The sequence below is a fragment of the Platalea leucorodia genome (assembly GCF_965183815.1).
Source record: "Platalea leucorodia genome assembly, chromosome: 5".
In the NCBI taxonomy this organism is placed as follows: Eukaryota; Metazoa; Chordata; class Aves; order Pelecaniformes; family Threskiornithidae; genus Platalea; species Platalea leucorodia.
In genome coordinates, this window is record NC_138827.1 from 72,666,653 (window position 1) to 72,686,121 (window position 19,469).

At 49.1% G+C, this 19,469-nt stretch overlaps 2 protein-coding genes across 2 annotated transcripts in view; one reads left to right on the top strand and one right to left on the bottom strand.

Annotated features, from left to right (window-relative positions):
* The first annotated feature begins 12,326 nt into the window (after nucleotides 1-12,326).
* METTL21A (methyltransferase 21A, HSPA lysine) lies at nucleotides 12,327-15,292 on the top strand. Its single transcript, XM_082312152.1, has 3 exons — nucleotides 12,327-12,527; nucleotides 13,659-13,770; nucleotides 14,826-15,292. The coding sequence occupies exons 1-3, from the start codon at nucleotides 12,381-12,383 to the stop codon at nucleotides 15,221-15,223; spliced, it is 657 nt and encodes a 218-aa protein (XP_082168278.1). The 5' UTR covers nucleotides 12,327-12,380; the 3' UTR covers nucleotides 15,224-15,292.
* Nucleotides 15,293-19,118: 3,826 nt separating this feature from the next.
* The window catches only part of CREB1 (cAMP responsive element binding protein 1), a 45,194-nt gene continuing 44,843 nt past the window's right edge, over nucleotides 19,119-19,469 (bottom strand). Inside the window, exon 9 of the transcript XR_014228409.1 lies at nucleotides 19,119-19,199. The gene's annotated coding sequence lies outside the window, so the exon portion shown is untranslated. The remainder of the gene's footprint in view (nucleotides 19,200-19,469) is intronic.

The following is a 19,469-nucleotide window of genomic DNA, read 5'->3' on the forward strand; positions in this document are numbered from 1 at the left end:
GGAGCGGAGGCGCCGGGCTGAGGGAGGCCGGAGGGGCGGGCTCAGCGCCGCATCGCCGTCACCGCCGCCTCCGCCCCGGCCAGGCGCGGCCCCCGCCCGCCCCAACGGCCGCGCGAGCCCCCCCGCCGCCTCCTGCGCGCGGCGAGCAGCGGACGTCGCGCCAGCGGCCACCTTCCCCCGGGCCGGGGGAGGGGCGGGGGGAGGCCGGCGGGGGGGGGGGAGGCCCGGCCCCGCCTCGCTCCCACCCAATCGCCTCCCGCCGGGGCGCCGCGTGACGCCGCTCCGCCAATGGGCGCGGGGCTCGTCACGCGGCCGCCGCCGCGCCCTTCCCGGCCCGCCCCCTTCCTTCCCCACGCGCACACGCACACGCAGCGCCGGCCGCCGTCCCTCGGCCACGCCCCTCACCCCGCCCCCCGCGGGGCCACGCCCTCGGCCACGCCCCCGGCGGCGCCGGGCTCGCGCTGCCCGGCCGCGCACGTGCTGCAGCGGCGGCATAAAAATAATAGTAATACTTTAATAATAATAAAATAGTAGTGAAATAATAAAAATGCAATAATGTAGCATAATAGAATAACACGTACGTGTATTAATAAACAACCATATCAGTGCATGGCGCCCGTGCGCTCGCTGGGTGCTGCCTCGGCGGTGGCCGGGTGCAGCAGCCCGGGGAGGCTCGGTAAGGGATGCGGGCAGCCTCGGTGCTGCCCTTGCGAGATTAAAAGGCTGTTTGCGAGTCCCGCCGGCGCTTCTCCCCCACGATTACCGGTTTTACGGGCTTGCGGGTTGGCCTGGGGGGTTTTGCCCACCTGTGCCCACGCGCGCTGAGCGCGCGGTGGCTCGTGCGCCGGGTGCCTGGCTGGGCTGGGGGCTGCAGCGGCCGCCTGGGAGCCCTGCGGTCGGTTCTGATGACTTTACGGGTGAAGTCCCTCAAGGAGTTGAGCGTAAGCAGCGCTGCGTCCCGTGGCTTGCTTATGGCTTATGATTTGCTGCTCTGCGCGTTACCTGCGTGCAGTCTGGGGAGGAAACGTTACATGTGGCTGCTGGGATTCCCAGGGACTTCTGTTTCGTGGTATTGAAAGTCTGCAGCAGCTGCGTTCTTGCTTGGCGAGTCTCAGCTACCTGAGAGCCGCTCAGAGGACTGGAATGCTCAAATACACTCCAGGGAAGATGGATTAGAGGGCAAGATACCCACAGCAGTCAGAGGCCCTGATAAAGACGAACACACATCGTTCTGCAATGGATCACCTCACTATCGCTACAAAAATTTAACTCTGGCCCCTGATAAGAAGAATGGCTCTGCAGAAGACTTAAGACGCACAAAGTATTACAAAACGCCGCTATCATGCTGGCAGTTATTCCAGAGATAGGCAGGCTCAGGGTTTTACGCCATTTTGTAGGACAAATCCTAACATTGGCTCTCCCATGTGATCACGGACGCAGAGTTTTCAGATAAACCATGCCTAGTTTCTTTGAAGCGAGTAAGTCATAGATGCTGCGTTTCTAGAATCTGTACAACTTAATCTCAGGCACAATAAAGGGAGGACTGAAATGATTTATAGTCTTATATGAGGATTATTCCCTCAGACTGATGAATTATACTTTTTCACTTGCCAGCAAGTTCTCTAAGCTGCGTTAGCTAAGCTTCTCTACATGCTACTGACGGTTTGTAAAGCCTTGTTACTCCGGAGAAACCTGACCTCACTGTGGATTACATGAGGGCCTCAGAGAAGATTTGCTTTCAGCGCTTTTTGAACCACTTCAGCCCAACGTCCCTCCGCAGCCTCTGTACTCTATTGGAAAGCTGTAGGACGGTGGGTCCTACTCCCAGGTCTAGGAAGGACCGGGACTTAACCATCCGGTGGGACAGGAGACTCGCCTGAGTCAGGGAGGGAAAAAAGGGGCTTCACACAAAACAGCCATTCAGAAGTTGGTGTCTTCTTCCCTCTGGCATTGCACCCACTGATTTTTGGTGAGGATGGTGGGGGAAGAGAAGAAAGCTGGAGGGTTGCTGTGGTTTAGTGAAGTAATTAATTCTCAAGCAAGAATAAGAGCTGGCTTGCATCTGCACTATTTAATGTTAAAACTGGCATAATTTACCTTCTTACACCAGAAAAGCAATACCCGTACTTGTTTGCACCTGGCTGACTCTATTTTAAAAAGCAGCAGCAGCTGAGCAAGCTGCACTCCTGCTGCGCTGCCAGGCCCCGTCCAGCAGCTCAACGCCTACGGAGGCGAGCCTGCTCCGTCCACAGCAGTGGTAGGAATCACAGGCAAACCTGCACATCTCAGCCAGACAGCTGTGACACCGAGTGTCTGTTTCTTAAACTGTGTCTGTCCTGTTCCTTGCAGCCCTGCCAGCGCATGCGATGGGGCTGCCTGGCTTCAGTGGAGGGAGGTACAGCTGCAGCAAGTGCCTCGTGGGATCCCAACAGCAAGCTGGGACCTCTGCTAAGTCTGGGCTTTGGGGCAGCCTCAAGGAGCCCTTTGCCAAAGCTGCAGTTTTGGGCAGTGGAAAATCATCGTTCAAGGGCGAAGAAGAAGTGAGCAAGAGTGGCTCACAGGACAGCCGACTGCCGGGACCCAGCCATCGAGGGCAACAGCCAAAACCACACATACTTGTCCCGATACACGAAAAATGCTGGGAACTCGGAGTGGCTGGAGTATGTGACGTGTCTCACTGCTATTTGGGCGTGAGGTTTTGGTTCCTCTGCCTCCCGGAGGCTGAAGTTTCCCATGGGTCTCATACTTGTTCTCGGTGTGTAATGCTGCAAAGGGGAAGAGAGGAGTGCTGCTCTTCCCCCACACTAGCACTGCTGCAGAGTACCAGGATATATACCAACATGCACAGGGATGAAAGAAATCAGTAGTCTGTTTCCCTGTGTAGCCTTGTTCATGTAGGCCTTAAGCAAGAGGAAGCTGACTTTAATCCCTGGAAATCACAGAAACAGCAAACTGTCCCACCTCCCCGTCATTCCAGGAGAATTTAAGCTTCCGCTTCCACATACCTCAGCACGCCAACAATGAGTAATTTCCATATCTGTGCATGCTTCCCTGTAGCTGCAGTAATGAGGAATATTCATTTCCTCCTCCATTTTGGCAAAGTGACTCTTAAAATCTTAATACAGATCTGATTTATCAGGATAATATGACAAAACCTGTTGCTGTGTGTATTTTCTGCAGAACAAGGCGATCCTTTTAATAGGTATAGCCTGAGCAACACCCTGCAGAGATGAAACACATTATCTTTTATTTATGCAGCTTAGCACTCTATTGACTTACTGCTATAGCAATATACTGAATACTATCTATCATGATTTATTACCAGTCCTGGTTCTCTTCCTATTTTCCGTCTCGTCTTTCTACTGTTTTGCTTGATTTACCCCAGTGAATCATCAGTTTCCATTATAAAAAAATCAATTACTTTGATGTACAATGGGCAGCACATACCTAGTTCCACATTTTGCATGGTAAGTAGGCATTTTGGATGCCGGATCTTGGCAATAAGGAATGTGTAAGCTGAAAATAGCTTACTATGGACCATTGAGACTCAACTCCTTTTCCTCCTGTTCTGGGAAGAGAGGTCTGTGCCATGGGACCCTCAGTTACTGTCCCTTCTCTCTGAGCAGGGCAGCCAGCGGCAGCAATCCCTCTCTTGCTCACAAACACCAAATACGGTGCTTTTACATGACTGACTGACAGTTGGACTGAACTGTTTTTCCACCCTGCTTGGAGCGTTTCCCATTAGTTGCAGCGTTCACCCCCTGCCTGGTTTCAGGGCTGTCCTGGTTCACCAGGGCTGCGGCAGGGGTAGGGCAATTCCCAGCGTAGATGACAGTGCAAGGAGGGTGGGTCAGTTTTATTGACCTCCCCCGATTACACGGCTGGCCCATAAAGATTAGTAAGTCCTATGGCAGAGTAGCAATAAAGATGTCCCAGGTAACGGGGGAGAATCGCTGCTATTCCTGGGGAGGAGCTGAGGGTAACACTGGCAAGTGTGAGTCCCACCGATGGCAGAACACCGTTTCTGTGCCTCGCTTGGGAAGGACGCTCTGGTTGCAAGGTGTACTGGGTGAAGACCGTCATGAGAGAGACTTGCGAGTTGATGGAAATAGGATTCACGGGCCTGTTTGCTTGCTCGCTTCAAGCCAGAGGCAGACACTTGGGAAGAAGCCTGATCATGAGCTACAGCCTGTTCTGAATGGGGCTCGAACCTGCACGTTTGCAGACAAAATTCAAACAAATTGGAAAGAACTTGTGTCTTCCTCTGCACTGGGCAAACACTTCTTAAAATGGTGAAAGTTTTTCCTCATGGGATGAGAAAACAGTTTATTGCTCAGCTTTAAATGCATGCAGTATTTGTAGTTTGGATTAGTGCTGAGCATTCATGCTCAATTAACCTCTTAGGGATTATGTTTAGTTTCATTTGAGCACTGTCTCTGTGCTGCATTCAGCCAGGATAACTCAGGCAAGGAGGGCACAGACCAAAGTCCTGGATTTTAGGCAGGTGTGATCCTCAAATGAAGGCATTCTGGGTTTTTTAATTCTCTCTCTCTTTGCCTGTTTCAGTTGCATACGTAACAGGTTTTGGTCACTCACTATGGGGAAGAAGGACTAGCTCAGTGCTGTCCTGAAGGCTGGCACATAAAAATATTCCCCCCAAAAGTGCTGGCCGGGCTCTGAGCACAGAGCAGGGTGATACAGCAGGAGCTGTCGCTGCACCGCAGCCAGCGGCCATGCGCCATGCTCGGCTCGGCTTGGGGAGAGCATCCCCTCTCCCACCTGGCAGCTATTCCCCGCCGAGGCTGCCATGCCTTAATGTGAAGGCAAACATTTCCCGGTGAGTGGGTTATAGCAGGTTTTCTTGCAAGGTGCTGCCCAGCTGAGCTGTGGCGGGCAGACCAGGGATTTGCAGCACCCAGAGCATGCACGGATGCGGTCGGGGCAGGGACACGGGCCCTACAGCTGCCAGGGGCGAGATGCACCTCTCTGGAAACCGAGTGTAGGAGTAACTTCAGTAGGGTCCCTAGGTCTGTTCCTCAAAAGCATACTGCATCTTTCTGCCGGGGCACAGAGGGAAGCAGAGCAGCTTTTGACTCATTCTGTCATTGTAGGTTTGCATGTTTGTTTTTTTTTTTTGTTTGTTTGTTTGTTTTTTTTAACCTGGAATCTTGCTTCTATGAAGATAGAAGGTAATTCTCTTGCATTTGTGTTCACAAAGAAAACGTGACCTAAATGTAACCTACAAAGTAATAGCTCAAGGGTACTGACTGCCGAATGGGTTCCAGTGGGTGTTAATGCCAGCGCAGATGGGAGTTTATAAATTTGACATTTAATGTCACTATTCCGTGAAGAGATCAAGTTTGTTATACAGGCCTTCATTCCTCCTCCAAGTGGTGGCTCATGTCTAACTTTTATTAATGCGCGGTGGGGAGAGAGTATGTTTGCTTTAATTTTCACAAAAGGGAAAGCAACTTTCCAAAATGCGGGAAATGAATCCTAATTTAAGCCCTCAGGGGAAGTTGCTGTAATTGCCAGGAGAACTCCACGCAGCCTTTAAGGAAGGCCGGGCGGGATCCTGAAATGAAACCTAAGTCAGATCGTGATGACAGCCGAAGGAGGAGCAACCTATATTCCCGAAATGCAGAGGTCAAAAAGACCTATGGTTTATTCTGAAAATACAAAAGACCAGATTCACTCCTGACGTGAGTCTAATGAGGTCAAAGGATCTATACCAGCGAGGAACATACCCTGCCAACTACAGAATGCAGCTTCTGAGCCATAAGCTTAACTATATGTATAATTATTTGCAGGGTGCATAATAAATGAAGACTGCCAGGCTTGACAGGACTAATATTAGTGCTACCAGCTGTGTTTTGGCTTGTGGGCTCACAGGGGAAGGTAATTCTGTCTCTGTACTTGGCCAGTTTGCCCCATACATGTGAGCCGCTCTCTGCTTGTGTTCAAAGGAACTCCACTTCTCGGGCAAGTCTTTACATTTCTTACCTCAAGCTTTCCCTGAGATGGTTACTTGTAGGTAGATTTGTGTGTGTTTTTATTTAACTCCCTCTCTGAAAGCTTAGTGCTTGCGTTCATAACCACGTAACCCCGTAGTCCCTTGCTTCATGATGCAAAACCAGGCTTCCCTTCATCTGTGAGCAGCAGTATCCCTGAGAAGAGATGTCTGAAACCATAGTTACCAGCTCCTATCTGAATAACGACTTGAAAAATTCCCAAATCCAAGGGTATGTTCTTGCCCACACCAACCGCAACAAGAAGCAGAGAGTTTCCTAAAACACTTGAAATTAAATTGTAGGATTTTCCGTAAGCCATCCAGCTTCACAGTCACCATCAGTCCCAGAAATGGCAAAAAGGCTCCTTGCAAATGCTTGGTTGTGCTTCACAGGGCCAAGAATCTTAAATCCTGTAAATTCTGCTGTTATCTCCACCTTGACTTAGTACTGCTCATGCCTTGCCAAGGCCATGTGCCTCCTTGCTTGTCTGCAGGGCGATAACACCAGCTCTGGGGTGTGTTTTGTTCAATTTCTCCCTTCTTAGAAAGTGTCCCAGCTGCAGGAGAAGGAGTGCTTTCTGATCTTACTCTCAAGCAGTCTATGGATAACTTGGAGAAGAGCCAGGACTTTGTCTTTTCCTGGAAACATAGCTGCAGGAAGAATGAATCACCAGGTTGAACCTGTATAACCAACTGAAAACAAAAGCTCAGACTTCTGTGTCTCACTGTTGCAAATAATGGGGGGAAAAATAGGCATCCTGTTTTGAAATCCACTACCAGCTGACAGGACAAAAATATTGCATGCGTGATTGTCTTTTGAAGCTGACAAGTAACATAAGATGACGGCCATTTAAGAGAAAAAGCCTGTAGCAAAACAATAGTTAGGGAAACAGAAATTTTCAATGTTTCAGGGAAAAAAGTAACTAGCGAGGTTGTTCAGAATACACAGGGTGGATATTTAGTAGCCCTACGTTTTCACACTTTTAAAATCGTCTTCTGTACTACCCTTGGCTAGTGGTGAATACATACGAACCAGGGCCGGGAGCCTGTGTTTCATAGCATCAGGACAGACTGCAGTGCTGGTGTCATTGATTAAATCTGTCCTTTTGCCTCTGCAGCAATCTAAGATGTCATTACAGGCAATGCAGAGGCTTCTTGGCTAGCATGCGAGCATCTGGATCACTGCAGGGATACCAACAGCACAAACATACGGCAGTTAACGTTTCTTTACCTTAGCTTCTCTTTTCTGATCCTATCTTCATTTTGTCTTAAAGAAAAATAAAACTAGCTTCACAGCTATCAAAGGCTAAGGTAGAGCTAATGGAGACTTAACACCTGAGAAGAGAATTTGGTGTGCTGCAACCAAGAAAGCTGGAGGCTGCAAAGCTTTGTGCGCTTTTGGGCAGAGGGCTGGCAGAACTACTATTCTGATGTACCAAATGTTAGGGACAGCTGTTACTGCAGGTCATGGATACAAATTTCCTATGAGGAAAAGGAAAATGCGTTCCAGTATTTTAACACAAACATTAACATGGATGCGTGACTTCATTCAGAAAAGTGAAACTGCATGTATAAGCCCTGCAGTAAGTTTGTTTAGGGTAAACTTCTGAAGGTTTAATTCCAACCCTGGGCCACCAAAGCCTGGAAGGCGGCTCTGAGGAGTCCTTCCCGTTAGCTTTAAGGTACCTGAAATTGCTTAGACTTGACTCTTCCTTCTTCTCCTTTGTCTGAAGGATTTTCTTTCTAAGGAGTGGAGAAGAGAAACACTATCAATACCATTACAAATAACACTAAACCCCCCACATTTTTCCTAAACTTGGATTCTTCTTGGTTTTAAAAGGGTAACCTCTGCACTGAGGCAGACGCTTTTGCATCTATATGAACACTATATAGCTGTTGTCTGCCTGTCCATATAATTGTTTTTAAATTGTTTTAAATTAGTTGTTGTTAACTAGTTTTAAATTAATACAGTGCAATGCTTGCACTGTAATTTCCTCTCGAATTATATAATGCTGCACCTATAGAGCACATCAGAAATATGGCCACCTAACGTTAAGCCTCTAGATCCATACTCAGACCCCATAAAAGGGAGCTTTTTGCAGCATTTTTCCCCGCCTCAGTATCCCACACACCAGACACGTGTTACCCTGGCCTACAACCATCAACCAGCCGCGACGAGCACGGAAGCTGCTGGCGGAGGAGGGAAATCACAGCACCGCACTGCCATTTCCCCGCCACAGCCCCGCGCTCACGGGAGCACTGCCGGAGCAGCCCTTCCCGGTATCCGCCTGTGTGCACACCGATGCCGCTCGCGTGTCAGTTGTGCTCCGGTGGGTTAGGGACTCTCCTGTTACGAGACCCGACACGTGGCATCTCGTGGCCTGGAAGTCCAGCAGCTGGAGACGTGGGTAAGGCCGTAGGTCTGTGAACATCTGGAAGTGCAGTGGTAAGTGGAGGAGGTCTCCAGCAAATGAAGTGCAGCTGGAACTGCAGTGGTTGCTTGCGAAGAAGAGCTTACTCATTTTGCTTTTTGTTCCTTAATTAAAACTTCAGAATAACGTCAGCTTTCAGACCTGCAAGGCCTTTGAGAGATCAGTCACATAATTCCACTAAAAGCTAAGTGATCTTTCTGTAACAAGACATTTTAATAAACGTGGTGATTATGTATGACAGTTTATCAAGATGCGAGGTTGAAGGCGTGAATGTAATGTTACTGATGGGAACTATTCCCTCCTCAGAGGCTCCAGAAACTTCCTGCGTTTCAGCTCGAGCACTTATGAAATTATACATCTCCATATTTTTCATCATTACTTCCATTGTTTAATGTAACTCTGTGTGTAAAGGAAATGACATACTAGATCAGACCATACATTTATTTCAATATTTAACATTTTTTGCAAGGATCTTGCTGAAGCACCAAGTTATAAGGTCTACTGATAACCCGCCAGTTTCTGCAGAAACTTAAGTTCTTATTTTTAATTCACCCCATTGGTTTCAAAGATGATCCAGACCAGTTCAAGCTGAGGCTGTCTTGATTCTGCAACCGCAAGCTGTCATCAGCCAAATTAATCTCTGGTTTATTCCCTTTGTATTTAACAGCAAGTGATTCACCGCCCCATCTATCTCACTGGTGTGGACAATCTGGAAACTACTGGTGAAGATGAAAATGTAAAAATTGTTAAATCATTTCACTGCTAGTCATTTGAATGGCCACTTCTGGTGATACTTAGGAAGAACGACGGCTTTCTTTTCCGGGTGTTCCTCCAAGCTTTGTGTTAGCTCGTGTTCGTTTGTTTGATGAAAGCTCTTGGCAAAATAGGTATTTGTCCAAACTTTACTTCAAAGACAGTTTTCGTATTTCAGCGGAATGACAACCAGAAGTAGCTGCTATTTATTCAGAGAGGAAAGGATTAAACGTGTAGGACCAGAAGTTTCTACACAAATGTAGAACAGAACCATTTGGAATAAGGCGTTGCTGTCAGAGGGTTATCAACAACACAGGTTTCTAGATAGAGTTTAAAAAAAAATCAGATTGTTTCTATTTATACCTGCCTTTGCCTTGGTAACCAGAGACTGCGTGAGGGATGCAGTATTTTCCCCACATCATGGATGGCTCCAAAATCCATGCGCAGCAATGTGGTACATGCAGTGCCTGCAGAACTATCAGAAGAACTGTCACATTCATTTCTAAGACAGGATTTTAAATATTAAGCAGGAAAGAGAAGATTTCAGAAAGGGAGGTATATTCGTATAGCTTCAAAATAATTTGCTCTCATTTCTGTCTCACCTACTTGATTCTTTGATCTTCTGAGTATTACAAGGACCATTGCTCTTAAACACTTTTTCTTAATTACCCCAAGGAGCTTACCTGCATCTGAGGTAGCAGGATTTACTTATAGTTCGACACAATGTGCCCTTGCTCTATCAAGTGGTTGAATAAGATAAGAATGGACTTGGATCGGTGTTTCTTCATACTTTAACTCATTCTTGCTTACTTAAAATCAGCTGTTCCCTACTTTGCAAGTTTATCTGCAGCTTAGGTGTCCTTGTAGCCTTCTGCAGTGTTTGGATTTGGAGAGGGGAAAAGCAGGTAAATACAGGCTTAGAATGAATATGGGGAATCAGGGCCCTTACTGAACTTCTAGCGGACTTGCTTCCCTTTTAATAACTGCTCTGGGGGGGAAAAAAGGAGGCAGTTGGGAGCACTGGAGCCCTGCCGCACTCCTCCACATCTCCTGGGCTGGCGATCCCAGGGCTGGCGTGTGGTGCTGGAGGTGGAGGCAAAAGTTTTGTGCCATTTGGGAGTTTCCCTCCATTTGCCTGATGGTGTAGTTTAGGCACAGCGTAAGTGATTCAAAAACTCATCCGAGCAGAGTTCTCATTTCAAGTGTAATCACTCTCATTGTTTTTCCCACACTGCCTATATAAATAATTAAAAAAATAATTGAGATAATAGCACAAGCAGTTTCAAACTCTCAAAAGCAGGAGTAGTGGCAAGGGACCAGCACTTTAGGACATAAAACCACAATAAGCTGAATCATCGCACCTGCTCTGGCATGTTTATGAGGAGAAGTCTGAGTTGCCATAAGACAAGTATAAACTGGTTTGGGGCAAGTGAAATTCTGGTTTCCATTCCCCTACAGTAGCAGAACCCTAAAAACAAGCTTCAGTTCCTGCTACCCCTGTGCAGCCTGTAACGCTCCTCCACAAAGGCTTTCATGAATCTTGAGCCACCCTGTTGATATCAACAGCTTTCAGACGTAACCACATTTGCTTTTGTCTGCCAGCCGGATTTGCTGCTCCCTGTGGGAAAGAGTGGGGATGTTTCTCCCCTACTTTGAGGGCCAGCCTCGCCCTGTTGGTGGTGCCACTGGGAGCTGCCAAGCCACACAGCCACTGGAGATGGGTGCAGGGAAGGCATGCTGCTCCCCTGCCGTGCTCCCCCAGGTGTGGTCCTTTGCAGATGAGGCCTGGCCCCTCGCAGAGGCTGAGGAGCATGGCTGGAGGTCCTGCGCCTTTTCGTGGAGTACCTGCAGCAGCACCTCCAGGCAGCCAGAGCGCAAGCGCTGCCAGGACGCTTCCCCGGCCCTCCCGTGGCCTTTAGCAGTCTTTGGAGGAAGTTCAAGTAACTGGAGATGGAGCCACACAAAGGAGAGGCGCACTGTGTTGTTTTGCCAAACAAGAGATTAAACAGAGCCAAAGGTGAAGAGAAGCCCATGCACACACAACGCCGCAGGAGCGTTACTGCCACGCCACCACCCGAGAGCAACTTTGGCTTCACCGCCTCGGTCAATGCTCTGACCGAGATGCACAAGAAGTGTTGTGTTTCTGCGATGGTTACACAGTTATTGAGGGACTGCTTCCAGGCGGGTGATGAGCCCTTGAAGAGACGATGTTGACTGTGCCGGCAATGGAGGACGAGGCCGGTGGGCTGGACAAATGCCCTTCCTTTGCAGTGACTTCCAAAACCCCCTGAAACAAAACCCACGAGCCGGAACCACAGAGAGGCTGCGGGGACAGCAGGCAAGGTCCCACCGGGCATTTTGCACCTCATGCCTTTTTTCGTGGCACGTAGGTCTGAAAACGCAAGAAGCCCCCGGGCCCCAGCCTCCTGCAGGCAGCAGCGCAGTGCCTTCCCCCGCCGGGACGCCCCGAGGACCGCGCAGGGATGGCCGCAGGCCCTCGCCCAGCCAGCGGCTGCCCGGTGCCATGCCCCACGCTGCCGAGCCCGCGATGGCCGGCAGCGGCCCTGGCCGGCGGCACGGCCCCGCGGACGGCCGTGGCTTGCGTTCTGCCTTGCCCCCCGCCCCTTCCCGCCGCGGCTGAGGGGCCGGAGCGCTGCGGGGCCTTTCAGCCCCAGCCCCAGCCTCGTCCCTCTTTACCCGTGACCCGATCGCCCCCCCGGCTCGCCGCGGGAGGCCGCTGAGCGCCGCCGGCCGCGACGCCGTTCCCCAGCCGGGCGGCGGCCCGGGGAGGCCGCACCCGCCCCAGGCTGCGGCGCTGGGGGCCGGGCCGGGCGCTGCGCGGCGGCCCCGGGCCTGCGACGCGTGAGCAGCGGGCGAGCCGGGCGGCGAGGGGCCGGGCCCGGCCCGGGGGAGAGCCGGGCCCTTCCCCGCGGCGGCCGCGGGCCTTCCCCTGCGCGCGCCCCCCGGCCTCGGCCTCGGCCTCGGCCTCGGCGCGGGGCGGGGCGGGCCCGGGCCCGGCGGCGGCCAGGGCGGGCCGGGGGGGAGCGCGGCGCTCGGGGAGGGCCCTGCCGCCGGCGCTGGCTTGTGCCCGCCGGGCGCGGAGGCCGCGGGAGCGGAGAGGCAGGGGCCGGGGCTGCGCCCGCCGGGCCCCGCCGCGCCGCAGGAGGCGATCGGCCGGCGGCGGGATGGCCCTGGTCCCCTACGAGGAGGGAGGCGGCTGGGGAGCGCGGCAGCTGCACAGCCCCGCGGTCACCTACCGCTTCGCCAGCCGCACCATCCGCCTCAAGCAGGACTGGCGGCGGCTGGGGGTGGCGGCCGTGGTCTGGGACGCGGTAGGTGTTCACGCCAGATGCAATATCGCTGTACGTGTAGCGCTTGCTTTCAGAATCACCTCAGAAAAATACTTAACATTGAATTAAGGGAAGGCTGCTTTTCTATAAGAATTTTTTTTACAAAAAGAAAACGTTAAACTCTGCTTTCCTTTCTTTTTTTTTTTTTTTTTTTTTTCCTCATAAGAGATCCTGAAAGACTCCAGGGCGAACGTGCCACCTTGAGCCCTGCATCGCCAGTGCCTCCGGAGAGCTCACAGAACTCCCACCCATTTCTTAACAGCGGTCCAGGATTTTTGCTTAAGGCTCTCCAGAGCACAGCACGGACCCTGCTGCTTGTAGCGTCGAGAAGGACTGCTGCTGATAGACTTTATCTTGGGGATAAGAACCATCCAAAACAGAGGGGTTTGTGGCGGGCCCAAGGCTGCAGGGCAGTCGGTCGCAATACTGCTGGAGGAGTGCAAGGGCTTCCATCGGTCCGTTGGGTCTCTGCCCAGACACAAATTGCACTTTTACCTCTAGCTTTAAAGAACAACTGTAGCAATTTTAGCAAACTCCTCAGATAAATTGGTGCACAGGGCTGTTGGTCTTTCCCGACATCGGCTTTGACAGAACTTGCTATGGAGAGCGCTCCTTGTCAAGATTTCTGTAAAATGCAACACACGTTAGACACAGATAGAAGTGTTAGTACTTTACTTTTCCTATGTCCTTCCTGACGGCATGCCAGTGTTGGGCAGAAACCTTTTGAAATACCGCGCAAGATACTATGAAACCTTTTCCTGGACTTTTGCAATACTGTGTTCATTCACAGTGTTTGACACCCCCCAGCTTTTCTTTCCAAATGCAACTCTTTCTGCCTCCTGTTATGTTTGGGGATTCATGAAGCAGTGTTGCCACACCCGAGTTGTAGCCTCTGTGGTTCTTTTTTCCTTTTGCCTGCAAGAGTCTTCCATAAAACTCATAAAAAGACCACACATGCACACAGGAAGCAGAGAAGGGCTGAACAAAGTCTTGCTGCAGGCCTGAAGTGCCTGACCCTTCCCATAACCTTCTCTCTCCGTGTAAATCAGAAATCCAGTGTTCAGTATGACTGAAATGAGCCCTGTGCTTAATTGCCCTTGTCTCTTGGTTTAGGCTGTTGTCTTGTGTGCTTATCTGGAGATGGAAAGCATTGATCTCAGGGATCGGTCTGTCATTGAGCTGGGAGCTGGAACTGGATTGCTGGGAATAGTGGCCACCTTATTAGGTAAGGGCTGTTTGTTTGTTTGTTTAAAGCAATTTACAGCTGCAATAAAACACACTTTTACATCTACCTGCCTAGAATAGAAGAAGTTAACACCAAAGCTCCATATGTGAACCGTGATGTTTCCTGTCTTGAGTCATCTTCCTTTCTCGTTAGACTTCAGAGCCTGCTGCGTTATTTATTGTAGCAATGGTGCCACTGCAGTTTACTTTATGGTGGGACCCTGTTAAGGCTGACGCCTGCTACTATGGTAGTCAGCTCAGCAGCATTAAGTTCTGCAGCTATTCTCCCCCAAGGGAGTGAGCACCGTGCTTGCGGTCTTCCACTTGTCCTCATATGCAGTACAGATAAATCTACAGACAGAAACCACTCTCTGAGGTTGCATAAGCCTCGTTAGCCTGTCTTGCAGACAGGGAGGTCTGGAGAAATGAAGTGATTTGCCTGTGATTTGTCTGTGGCTGAGGCAGGGACTGGGTACTATGTTAAATTTGCGCTAACTGTCCGAGGTTAACTTTGTAATTCAAAGCTCTAATGGCTGTGGAAGGTGCCTATTGAAATAATAAAAACAAAGCAGTCTGACAAAATACAATCATGCCATGCAAAATCACACGGGCATCACTTTTGTCTGACCTGTGAAAGAGGCTCTTTAGCTGCCTCTCTCCTACTGAACAAATACAGAATTGGAGCAGGTTAATTGTAACAATCCCTGTAACTTATTCTGTTGTCACCTATGGAAAGGCAGAAAGTAACTTCTCTACTTTCATGCACTAAGAAAAAGCTCCAGAAAACACTTTTTGTTCCCTACCCGACTTAATCTTCATGTGGAGTACACTTTATGTTCTTCAGTGACTGATGAAGGGTAGGATGTATGTAGATAGTGGGCTTTTTGCTTGTTTTGTTCTTTTCTTTGTTTGTTTTTAATCAGGCATCTCAGGGGAGTTGCTAATGTTTAATAGGAACTAAGGAGCTTGCTTGACTTAAGAGTGTTGTATTCCAAATGCTGTATTTATGGACATTGACTATATGTATGAGACATCATATACTCCTGTACCACTTAGGTGCTCGTGTTACCATCACGGACAGGGCGGCAGCACTGGAGTTCCTGGAGTCAAATGTACAGGCTAACTTACCTTCTGAACTACGTCCGAGAGCTGTGGTGAAGGAACTGACCTGGGGAAAAGACCTGGGTAACTTCCCTCCAGGAGCATTTGACTTCATCCTGGGTGCAGACATCGTTTATCTGGAAGAAACTTTTGCAGAACTGCTTCAGACGCTGGAGCACCTGTGCTCAGAGCAAACCGTGATTCTTCTTTCCTGTCGTATCCGCTATGAACGGGATCACAAATTCTTAAAGATGCTGAGAGGCCGTTTCTCTGTATATGAGGTCCGCTATGATTCCAGTAAGGATGTTCATATCTACAAAGCACAGAGGGGCAGTCGCAAGGACGACTTTTGACTCCATGCTTTGTTAGTAAACCACTGATGCTGTTCAATCCTCCCCTCATTTCTACTCAATACACTTGTTCCTAAGCATATAATTGCAGTTGTGTTATTTCACTGGCTTCTTGTTCTGATGGTCTTGTCTGATAACAGCAAGGACAGTACTTCTGTTCTGCATATTGAGCCTCTGCTTCATTTCTCAGTAGAGTTGTATAGGGTCTTCCACTGACATTTTATCAAATGTAATTTTTGAAACTGATTTAAGTGGCAGAAATCTCCAGGCATCAAAAATGTCATCAAAAGATCTGTTGTTTAAAATCAGACCACACTTAATTTCTGTGGGAAACGTAGAAATACAGTGGGGTTTTTTTCCCCCTTATCACTTCCTTAACTCTAGAAAAGTAAAAGTGGATGAAATACAAGCTAGGACTCCAGCTCTAAATGCTTTAACTCTTCAGGCCTTCTGCATCTTAAAAGTTGTGGTAAAAGAAGCCACTTAAAGGGCAAAACCAACAAAGGCAGCTGCTATAAAGTTGTATTGCTGTCACTGCTGCATTGAAGAGGCGTAGGGAAACAAAGAACAAGATCTCTGTAGGGGGGTAGGTTGGAAATGAATATTGCAGAGTAAGCCAGCTTTGAAATTAGTGGTGTTTTTACCCAACTTGCAAGCATGGAGGTTATGCCTGCAGTACTGAAGTCGTGGTTCTTGGGTTGTCCCTAACAAGATAACTTTCCCTCGCACAGACCAAGGCTCCTTGGAGCAGATACACATGCACATGTGCCAGCAGGGAAAGTGAAACAAGAAGACTCAAACCGTTCTTTAAATATCAAATCAGTCCTTGACTCTCAAAAAGTACCGCTAAATAATGTTCTACTTTCTGCCTTTGTTTGTGGCTCACTCTGTCTCTGTGAGTTGTTATTTAGGAGAGGAGGGTGCTGCTGTAAAATCTTTGTAGCTGGGGGAGTACTTATTCTTGTAGTACTTGGGACTTTGGGGCAGCGTCTAGACTTTGGCATGCTTTCTGTGCACAGTGGTAGTTAGATGCTGTTCTAAGAAGTAGCTGATTTCATACCTTGAGCTTGTAAAAACACCTATGTGTGTTTATCCCACAAGATCCTATGTGAAAAATGCTGCAGCCTGAAGTCTGGCTCGCACCAGCAGCGGACTTCCTTCTCTTTCTAGTGGTGGAAAAATGAAACTGGTGAAAACAATGGCCTAACAGAAAACAGCTACACTTCTAAATGCAGGAATTCCTATAGTACTTTTTTTTTGGTAGATGTGGAACTTTTTTTTCTTTAAACTTAACTTACAAAGCCCCAGGTCAGGTTCAGGCTTTAAGCATGTGCATGTCTTTGGCACTAGCAACAGCAAACACCAACAGCTGCTTCGGGCTATGGACGTTAGGAGCTCTTTATCACTTCTGCTTCCATCAAACTTCCAAACTGGAAAAGATTGCAGAGGGTCTGTGGTCCAGAAGTGACGTGCAGACTGTAACCTGGAAATGACACATTTATCACTACAGCTCCCATGAATGAGGCCCAAAGGTCTTGTGCTTCATCCCTGACGTGTCTCTCACGTGTTTTCAGCTAAGTTCCGTGCTTGGCTCTGGACTTGGCCTGAGAGTTGCTGCTCTAAAACGCTTGCTTACAACAGTATCCTCAGAAGCCACATGGTGTCACTAAAACAGTACTTACGCAGCTGGCTGGGAATCTGCAGTCTGAAACTAGAGTTGAAATTCCTTTGAGGGAAGGAAGACAGCACCTTTTATTAAAAACAGAACATGATATGAGCTTTAATGTGCCAGACATGGCTTTTTCTGTCCTGTCAACTGGGTGAGCAATGGTTGAAAAAAATGACGAGCTCTCCCCACTCCCTCTCTGGCTCTGGTTTTCAGAGTGTGGCTGTAAGTTCTTACCACTCCTCTTCCTTTTCCTCCTCACTGGTGTTTCCTTGTCTCCGAGCTGTTTCCTTGTCTCCGAGCTCATCTGCGGTCACCGTACCTTAGGCTCCCCCCGGGCTGGAGCTGGCAGAAAGCCGCGTGCTGCTGCTTGGGCTGATGAGTGCGTGTGACTTGGTGTGTGGGGAAAGCCTGCTACCTGGCTGTGCTTGGCCCTCGCAAGAGGCTGCAGCTTGCAACACTGAGAGCCTTAGCAGCTTGCGTTGTTGCCATAGTAGGAACATGCTTTAAAAGCCCGCTTAAATAGCACAGAATAAAGCCCAGTGTAGTACAGAATAAAGCCTAGCGCAGCACCCTACACACTTTTAAGAAGGGGGCTTTGCTCCAGGCCTTGCTTTGAAGATAGCAAAAGTTTTGTACTTTTAAAACAAATCAGTTTAATTGCGTCTCTGTCTAATTGTTTAGCAGCTTTCAGTGTCTGTTTTCCCATTGCTGCTGTTACAGTCTGTAGCCTTCCTGCGAGAGCAGGCGTGTGCCGGAAGAGACCAGGCTTGGCTTCTTTTGCTGTGTTGCTGTTGCACAGAAGCTGTATGCAAACCCGAGGGAGGATGTTTGAAGGCTGAAGCAATGCTACTGCCCATAAGTAAATAGTTGTGGAGAAAAGCGTGAGGTGACACTGGCAGCTCAGGTGAGTGCCTTGCCCCTGACCTGCAGAGCTGTGCTCTTGGTGGCCCCTCCCCAGCTCAGCAAGTGGCACCCCCTCAAGGGGACACCTTCTCCTCTGACTGCTACAGGGGTGCGGGCACTCCTTTAGATTCAGGAGACTGGACCCAGGAATACTGCAGTTAGGCCACCACCACAAGCACATTAGTTCTGGTTGCTTTTTAAGCTAGAGTGTTTAGGGGCAGGCACCAACCATGAAACGGTAACTCAGCTGAAACCTACAGCCCGTTCCCACTGGGCAGTCCTAACACCCACCTGCGGCAGGCAGTGAGCAGTGCCTTCTGTTGTCCCAGGTTGGGCTTCGCAGCTTTTTTACATTCCCCTCACATTTCGCTTCAGGGAGATGTCGGGAGTGAACCACGCCAGACGTGCAGGACAGAAGTAGCAGAGGCGTAATTGCCCGGTGAGCGAGCACACAGAGAGCAGCCCTCCGCAACGACACCTGCAAACTCTGGTGACCTGACCAATTGGTCCAGGTGAGCTTCTGCTCTAGTATGAGATGATGCATGGTAGTGCTTCGGTGGCTGTTTGGCAATTACACTAACGCCCTGCCCCAGCGCTTTCTGTCACCCTGTTCACCCCAGCACCAGAGACGTCAGTGTGATTCTCCTTTGGGTGGTTCCATTCCACCGGTCCTGTTTTGTCACAGATGTGAACTCATCTGTAGGGAGGGTGTGTTTGGGCATGGGTCCCTGAGTGATGGGGCAATGCACAGTCTCTTGAGAAATAAAATACTCACCCTAGGGAGAGGATCCAAGTCACAGGGAAGTGACCAGATAAGACGTGAATATGCTGTGAGATTGTGAAACTATCCCTGAAACATGCCATTCTGCAAGGGAACAAACTTTTCTAAAATGGCATTGCAACTAACGTCATGTTTGACTAATATTAAGAAACGGAGTACAAAATTCAGCTCTCTATCTTATGGACTAAGAGCTTTAAGGTGCAGGAGTGTCAGAAAAATCAGGTTTACCAGCTGACCTACTGACTGCACAGGGATCTGTGTTACCTGATTCTTGTCGGTGCTAAATCCAAGCCAAACTGCATTTTTTTCTCGTGGACTAACCCCCGTTTGGAATTCTCCCTCATTACTGAGATGCAGATTTTTCTGAGCAAGCACGTGAATGGCATTATGAAAACGCTCAGTTGTGAAAACCACAAAATCCCAGCCATAATGAGCTGACCTTACTGCTTCCCCTTGATTTCACTGGAGGTGTGTTTACCTCAGTGCTGAATTTGTTCTCCTGGCTTTCATCCCGGTGTTTGGATCCAGCCTTGCAGATTACATAACTGGGTTGCGATCCTTGCCGTGTTTGCTGCCTTCTGTTCTGCTCTGTTATTAACATCAGTAGTACATGGTTTACAGGAATGCTTAAAAGTGGGAAAGACAGCATATTTAAACTGTGAAAGGGAAAAGTCTTTCACACATTATTAAACAACAGAACTAATTGCCACCAGAATGGATACTGGAAAGCAGGTTTAAAAGTATCAGAAGTGGAAGAGAAACTTTTTTTTTTCAGGACTTAACCTCTCACTAATCTAATTCATTTTAATTAAGATTAAAAAAGCCTTCCCTTATTCATATCTCATGAATACTTACAGCAGGCCACAGATCATGAGAGGACACTTAGTCTGCTTAAA

Bases quoted from the DNA above. Each gene is read 5' to 3' on its own strand.
- METTL21A (XM_082312152.1), top strand. From the start codon at position 12,381: ATGGCCCTGGTCCCCTACGAGGAGGGAGGCGGCTGGGGAGCGCGGCAG. The intron at 12,528-13,658 runs GTAGGTGTTCAC...CTCTTGGTTTAG, and splicing joins CGGCCGTGGTCTGGGACGCG to GCTGTTGTCTTGTGTGCTTA. The intron at 13,771-14,825 runs GTAAGGGCTGTT...TGTACCACTTAG, and splicing joins AATAGTGGCCACCTTATTAG to GTGCTCGTGTTACCATCACG.